At 43.6% G+C, this 7,957-nt stretch overlaps 1 protein-coding gene across 9 annotated transcripts in view; it reads left to right on the forward strand.

The window, feature by feature from the left end:
• Window positions 1-7,318, forward strand: part of PKIB (protein kinase (cAMP-dependent, catalytic) inhibitor beta) — a 53,025-nt gene extending 45,707 nt beyond the window's left edge. For all 9 annotated transcript variants that reach the window (XM_014966333.1, XM_014966335.1, XM_014966331.1 and 6 more), the window contains 2 exons: window positions 1,242-1,416; window positions 6,453-7,318. In XM_014966333.1, the coding sequence (XP_014821819.1) occupies window positions 1,269-1,416; window positions 6,453-6,538 (234 nt within the window). In that variant the 5' untranslated portion in view covers window positions 1,242-1,268 and the 3' untranslated portion in view covers window positions 6,539-7,318. The remainder of the gene's footprint in view (window positions 1-1,241; window positions 1,417-6,452) is intronic.
• Window positions 7,319-7,957: the final 639 nt, after the last annotated feature.

Raw genomic sequence — 7,957 nt, forward strand, 5'->3', positions numbered from 1 at the left:
GCGAGTCATGTTTGATCTCTGTCTGCCTCCATTTTTCTATCCATGAAATGAGAGCACTCATCATTCCCAACCTTGGCGGAATTTTCCAAAGGGGACTATGATGCTTTGCTTCTAGTATGAGCAACACTAAAATGATTAAGAGTTTCCCTATCCAGATCTTATGCTAAATACAGCCAGTTGTCAACCGAAATGTGATGACCTTCCATCAAGGTTGGTCTCCAGCCTCACCTGTGTCCCTTCCCACGCAACACACTGACCGTATTTACACACAGAGACAACATTCCTGTTCCCACATTGCACAACAGAACACAAAATATTGCTTTTAATTGAACAATTCCTGACTAATTGTTAGAAACGAGTCTGTTAATTATCAGAAATGATTGTGTACAATTCTGGTATGATAGTCTGAAGTGATTCTTAATAGTACAGTTGCTAATGGCAGCTTTCACACGCGGTCCCTGGCTGCCACTTGCAGCCAAGTGTCACCTCCTGCTGCAGGTGTTCTCACTTAAGCTGGTGCCCCGGGGTGTGATCCTGCAAACACCTCTATTCCTGATCCAAAGCCCATTTAGGGAGCAGAGCACTCTTGGTTCTGTTATTTCCAGGATTAAATTATTTATTAGATAAAAGTCACATGCAGAAGCTGAGGTAAAACCAAGCTAACAGGGAACAGAGGAAAACAAATGGTTTGATGTCTGCAAGACGAAGAAATTTTATGAAGAGTTTTAGTTTAGTTTTTGAGAGGTCTTTTTTGTATAATTTTGCTCCTCTGTGAAAGGAGTTTGTTCTAATGATTCTACATAAGAATCTAAACAAGATTCATAATAAAGAAACCATGCTTTGCTTCATAGAAGACAGTATGACAAAATAGTTTCGGTTCCCTTCCGAGTGGCTGTATGGCAAAACCACTGAAGAAGAGGAATATAAAAAGAGGGTCATAAAAAGACACAGAAGTGGCTGCAGAAGGGGCTGTTGCTGGCCCTCTCCACAGGTTTCTTGTAGGTGCAGAGCTGTTCATTGCGCTTAGTCTGATGTGCAAATGGTGATGTAAAGAAATGCACGGAGATTCTTTTATCTTCTTCTGGGGCACAAATAAATCTTGAGCACTCAGTATTGAAATATGTGGCTTTGAATAGCAATAGACCCATTGGGCAAAGCCTATGGCTGTTGTATTGTTGAGCAGGTGATTAGCATCCATACGGGCTACAGCTGTTTTCTTCTGGTGTTTGTTCCACACGCAGATGTTGCTATGAGGAGAGGAGTCAGCAATGACTGATGTGGAGCCCGTGGTCACAGATTTTGCAGCATCAGGACGGGCAGGCCGCCGGAACGCCTTACCAGACATCCTGGGCTCTCCTGCTGGGGCTGGGACTTCAGACCTGCCACACAAGCTGGCTGAGCTCTCCGTTTCGGAAGGTAATGCCTGAGCATTCAAGAAATGGACATTTTTATGCAGTCATCCTTTGCTTTCTCCTCAAGGCTTCTGCCACCATGCAGTTTTGATGTCAATACTAATATTTCTTTCTTCATTTATGATTAAATTCCTCAATACAAGAAGGACATGGACCTGATGGAGAGGGTCCAGAGAAGGGCCACAAGGATGATCAAGGGGATGGAGCACCTCTGCTCCGAGGACAGGCTGAGGGAGCTGGGGTTGTTCAGCCTGGAGAAGAGGAGGCTCCAGGGAGACCTAATAGCAGCCTTCCAGTACCTGAAGGGAGCCTACAGGAAGGCTGGGGAGAGCCTGTTTAGAAAGGCCTGCAGTGACAGGACGAGGGGCAATGGCTTCAAGCTGGAGGGGAACAGATTTAGACTGGAGATGAGGAGAGGGTTCTTCACTGTGAGGGTGGTGGAGCACTGGAACAGGTTGCCCAGGGAGGTGGTTGAGGCCCCATCCCTGGAGATATTCAAGGAGAGGCTCGACGAGGCCCTGGGCAACCTGGTCTAGTTGGGGGTGTCCCTGCTGACTGCGGGGGGGTCGGACTAGATGACCCTTGGAGGTCCCTTCCGGCCTGGGAAATTCTATGATTCTATGAAATTCAACCTTCCAAAGCAGTTACCACTTGTATTTCCTAAGGAGACAAATTAATTTTAACCCGGAGTAAGTCTGCCATATCCACCCACAGACTGAGCGTTCAGCAGCCTGGGGAATGGTCTGAAGTTGGGGCAGGGGAGATTTAGATTAGATATTAGAAAGAACTACTTTACTGAGAGGGTGGTCAGGCACTGGAACAGCCTGCCCAGGGAGGTGGTGGAGTCACCATCCCTGGAGGGATTTAAGAAACGTATAGACAGGGCTCTTCAGGGCATGCTCTAGTGCCCAAGGTTATTGGTTTATGGCGAGGTGTTCAGTGTGGGGTTTAGTTGGTGGGTGCGGGCGTTTGGTGTGGTGTGTTTTGTATTTGTTTGGTGGGGTTTTTTTGTTTTGTTTTGTTTTGTTTTTTGTGGTTGGACTCGATGATCTCAGAGGTCCCTTCCAACCACTAAGATTCTGTGATTCTGTGAAAGGTACTGGGAGCTGAATTCCATTTCTCCTGAGGAAGAGCAAACACAGTTGCATTTGCTGGGCAGCTTGGAAAGCCACCACTCAGCTATAAATTAGGGTCTGCTCCTGCAGTGTGAGACAACTTAGCACGAGACACCAAGCTGCACTGTTAATCCAATTGCAGCTATCAGCCGAACTCAGGAACATCCATTAACAGCAGAGCTTACAGTGATTTACTCCTGCTATGAGGCTTTGCTGTCTGAGACCAGGGTTGTATTTTGGCCTGTCCTTTAGTTTGATACTCTGTGCTCTGTTGATTAGCACAGGTTTAATCAACACCAGCTTTATATTTGAGTTCTTTCTACTTTCAGGGGGATTGTGGGATTTGGAAAAATCTGGTTTCTAATGCCTATGAAGTGAGAATTAGGATTTGGCCCCGAGCGTGGGCTGCACCTAGTTTTTTAGGTTCTGATTTGGAAGTAACTTCTCATGCCCGTCCCAGTGGCTGCTGTGAGGGCTGGTGGTCAGATACCCTCAGGCTGCAGGGCAGTAGGGAGGGGAACTGGGGGACTCTGGGAGAGCAAGTGGGGAGGAAGCTGGGCACTGTGTCAGCGTACATCCAGAGTAATGCTGGGAGCCCTGTGAGTCCAGGGGCAGGGATGGCAGATAAGCCTCCGTTAAAACTCCTGTGTTTCAAGGAGAGGTTTTTCCCCAGGAATGTGAAAAGTATGTCCCTACCGATTTTTCTCCTTCTGATGTGCCCAGCTGGAGCACTGGAAATCCATTCCAAAGTACAGTCACTTAACATTTAAGGCTTTGGTTTTCAAATATTATGCGGGGTTTTATTCCAAATAGCTCTTCTGCCTGGCACGGATTGTGCACCGTGACCAGGGGTCAGGCTCCAGCAGGAGAGAACTGTTTCCCTTATCAAAGGGGAGGTAGACAGGAATTTATATTGTTATTAGTGTCTGGAGCTGTGGAAGTGAAGTGACCAGTCCAACCCACTGAAATATTCATTGCTACATTATGTGTAACTAACCTTTGTATTGTTTAGAGCAGTGAACCTTGAGAGAGATGCACAAAACCATGTTAAACAAAGCACAAAAGAGTACAACAGCTATAGATAACTTCCTCATGTTTGTTTCATTTTGGCCTCTGGAAAGCTTAGTAGTTGAAAAGAATATACTTTTTAAAGCATGCAGAATTTCTCTCTTGGATCTTTTTTTTTTTCCTCCTGGATAAAAATAAACATGAAAGAGTGAAAGTCTTGTTAAAAGAAATGTTACAGCACAGCATAAAATAAGTACTTAGCCCTCCAGACAGAATAATCCTCCTCTCCCGGTGCCCATCCAATGCATTAAGAAGAAGAAATGAAGCACAGCTACATTAGTTTTAGCAAAATGTACTGATGCTTTCTTACAAATACAAGGACCAGCACTGCCAGGATTTGGAGAACAGTTAAGAGCGTGGAATTAATTCTTTACTTTTGTCATTGGCACATAGCTGTGCCAGAGCCTGCCTGGAAGGAGCAGTTTCTGTTATCAGCACTTTGCAGTACTGATAGTAGGAAATGAACACAGGATACAGTGAGGTCCACTCTGACTGCTTGGATGCTTTTTGAGGTTGGGAATTCCACAAGCATCCTATGGGATTTACGGCCTCATTGTGTTGCAAGTTATGACAGCAAGCAAAACAAGGAGAGTTCATCAAAATGGAAAGAAAGTTTGGGAGCTCAAATGCTCTGACAGAGAAACAGTTTGTGCATCATTTGGGGCTCTAACGGGCATCTCTTTTTACCTGTTTCTGTTTTTAACAATAAGTGAAAAAATGAAAGCCATTTCCAGCTCAGACCAAAAAGGTTGGATAAATGAGAAAAGTGGAGAAGATGGAACATGTGGCTATATAAAGCATGTCCTATTTTTTTTCTACTCTAAAAGATTCAATGAAGATTATAGGAAATGTTGAGAACGACTCTCTCCATCTTACTTCAAATGTAGCTAATGCTCACTGGATCATACATTTCCTCTCTTTCTAAAATGCTATCAGCTGCTGTCATAGTGGTCAGGAACAGGACACACCAATACTTTTTGTCTGGCTTAGAAGAGAAAAGAGACTTTGCATATATTCTTTATGAATATACAAGGGTCATAGCTGTGTGATATAAATTTCCATGTACTCTGCAAGCCACACCAAATTAATGTCCTCATGAGATATACAGGAGAGATTTTGGTGCCAGCTGTTTATCTTGGAGCCTGACTCTGAAGTGAAGACCACCTGTATCCTGTCTGAGCATCCTCTGCTGGTGCCTAAGTTTTAGAGGGCTGAGACCTCCCAGAGGTGCTCTGGTGGGAGGCCACGCTGGAACCACATTAAACAATTGACTGGTGTCAGTGTGGATCCAAAGGTTGAAGAGGAGTCTGCAAGAAGTTTGAGAGCAAAGAGGCAATAGTGGCCTCTCATATTTGGTAATCTGCTTTAGGGCACTATTCTGCCAATAACTTTTATTGTTTGCTGATTTTTTTCTAGGTGACTCTGTATAACTTTCTTGATACACTCAGCTTCTTAGCACCAGTCACAATAAGTGCTTCCAACTAAGAGATCAGATTTCTTCTAACAAACTGTTTACCCTGTCTGCAGGACCCCACATCCAACCCCACACAGAAACAGCCAATAGAGAAAACTGTTCTGTCCCCCCTTCCTCAACAGCGCTGCACTGCGTAATACTGATGGGTGCCAAATGAGTCTTAATCGACCAGTATGAAACTCTGAAGCCTCCAAAACTCTGAGCAGACTTAAAACATCATGTGATTTCTGCCAAGACCTTTAGCTGATGAATTGTATACAGTGGTAGATACTTGCCGTGGTTTGTAGAGACCAAGATACACAACTCTTTCGGCTGTTGGTGGTATTTTGCAGCAAGTCTCCAGGGTAATTAGCTGAAAATGTGCCCCTTAGACTAGGACTGTTAAAGTGGATAGGACTTGGAAGATGGTACAGCCAGATACACTGAATAAGACCCCCTCCTTGCCCCCAAAGGCTATGGGCTGTCTCAGATTCGGGCATACAAACTGTTCTCTCAGCACTAGTAATGCCATGTGGGACTTAAAGGCAGTGTGAAAATTATCATGCTTTGCAAAGAAATCAAGGCAGTGGATAGGACTTGGAAGATGGTACAGCCAGATACACTGAACAGAACCCCTCCTTGGCCCTAAAGACTATGGGCTGTCTCAGATTCAGGCATACAAACCGTTCTCTCAGCACTAGTAATGCCATGTGGGACTTAAAGGCAGTGTGAAAATTATCATGCTTTGCAAAGAAATCAAGGCAAGAGTTGTTCCTGTTTCTCAGTGAGGGAATTTGAGCATCGAAAGTGACAGGGTGGAACATTTCATCTTATGGCCGTGCCTGCTGGGGAGCTTTTACTTACACTAGTCATCTGAGCATTCAATGCAAACCTATGGAAGAGTGAACTTCCAAATCAACATAACAAAAAAATTCCTTCATCTTGTGAAGACAGGGTGAATTCTCCTAGGTATGTCTTGGCAAAGAAGGTCAGCCAGATAACTGGCATGTTCATAAGCTGTAATGTTACCTGCCTGAAACCAAGCAACGCTCAGAGGAATGCAATACTCTAACTTGACTTTGGAAATTACCCAGAAAAACAGAATAACAGTAATAAAAAGTTAACTCCAATCTGTTTCTTACAACCAAATGCCCATGGATCAGCATGTGCAAGGAGCAGGCAAATCCACACAATAGGCAATTGCTCTTGGAAGATGCCTCTGCAAGTTCTTTATCTTTCAAGTTAATCTCTCTCTCTACAGCACTCATGAGTGTGGTAGCGTGTAGTGTGGTAATAAAGAGCCAATCCAAACAGAGATGATCAGTGAACCCAAACATTTGACTGCATTAAAAAAGGTGTGAGAATGCTGTGTGGTATAAACGTTTAATTCTGTCCTTTTTTTAGATGAAGGAGCAGAGGGTGGAGAAGTGCCATCATCCAAAGCCTTGCTGGAAGGTCAAGAGGCGGAAGGAAAAAGCAATGATTCCTAACACCTAAGGACTGCTGGATTAATGAAACCTATTGACAGACTTTCCAGATTCCCCGTGTCACCCCTTCTGAAGTGTGGTAGCAACCTTAGCAGCACAGACAAGATTCTGCAACACACTTGTACCTAGATGACATTAACATGGAACTACTGTTTTTTCTACTGTCATCCTTCAAAACCAATGTTCTACACATCCAAATGTGAAGAGAACTAAAGAATGTATTTCCTGGTTTAGGCTTTCTCATGGTTATAGTATTCATCCTAACTAATCTTCTTTGACAGTTCCAATTAATATACCTAGCAGGTGTATCACCAACTAACGATTGCTTCAAAATAAAGATCCTGTTTCTTAATTTCCCAATATAGCTTCTTTCTCTCTGACACAGAGGTGTATGCACTCTGCCCAACATAAGATGATATTAAATATATGTAAGATTGCAGCCATTATCTATAATTTATCTCCTGAGACTTTTTTCTCACTGGATGTATGTAGATGGGTGTGAGAAATAAATAAAAAGAAACAATTTTTTTTTTCTCTCCTGTTTCCAAAAGGTTTTGTATACTACTTAAACACCAGTGTTCATTTTCAACCCTTCTTTAAACTCTGTTCGATTATGGCAGATCATCTCAGTTCTCCCACTCTTAGCAGTCTTGCCACTTCCATCATTTCTGTTTTCAGGCTGAATATTGTAACTGTTCACGTGTACCTAAAATAAAGTAGCCATGTTTGTAAGTGATTAAAATTGTTTAATCTCACTGTGGAAATTAAATAGCTGTCATCTTTTCTGCCTTCTGGTGATTCCTTGATGCTTTTCCGGTATGACAAGACTTAAAACCCCAGAAGACACATTGCTTTTATTTTGTCTGGTTTTTTTGCTTTATTGTTTGCTGAGAATGAAGATGTTCCAATCATGATTTTTACAAAGATTTTTAAGTGAAGGTTTTTCCTCTACTGAAAGACATTGGTTTGTTACAGAGGTCATGCTCCTGAAAATACTCAGCATTCATTCTCTTCTTATAGGAAACCTAAGATTCATGTACAGACGTGCACCTTTACTGCAGCCTGGGGCAGCAGCCTTTTATGTACTTCTTGAAACCTAACCAGCATAGAATCATAGAATCATTGAGGTTGGAAGAGACCCTTGGGATCATCGAGTCCAACCATCTCCCCTACTCTACAAAGTCCTCCCCTACACCATGTCCCTCAGCACTGCATCTAAACGGCCCTTAAACACAGCCAGGGATGGGGACTCCACCCCCTCCCTGGGCAGCCTGTTCCAATGCCCGACCACTCTTTGGGTGAAAAATTCGCCCAAAACTGGACACAACACTCGAGGTGTGGCCTCACCAGTGCCGAGTACAGGGGCACAATCACCTCCCTACTTCTGCTGGTCACACTATTTCTAATACAAGCCAGAATGCC

Source organism: Calidris pugnax, unplaced genomic scaffold (genome assembly GCF_001431845.1).
Source record: "Calidris pugnax isolate Ruff unplaced genomic scaffold, ASM143184v1 scaffold31, whole genome shotgun sequence".
NCBI lineage: Eukaryota > Metazoa > Chordata > Aves > Charadriiformes > Scolopacidae > Calidris > Calidris pugnax.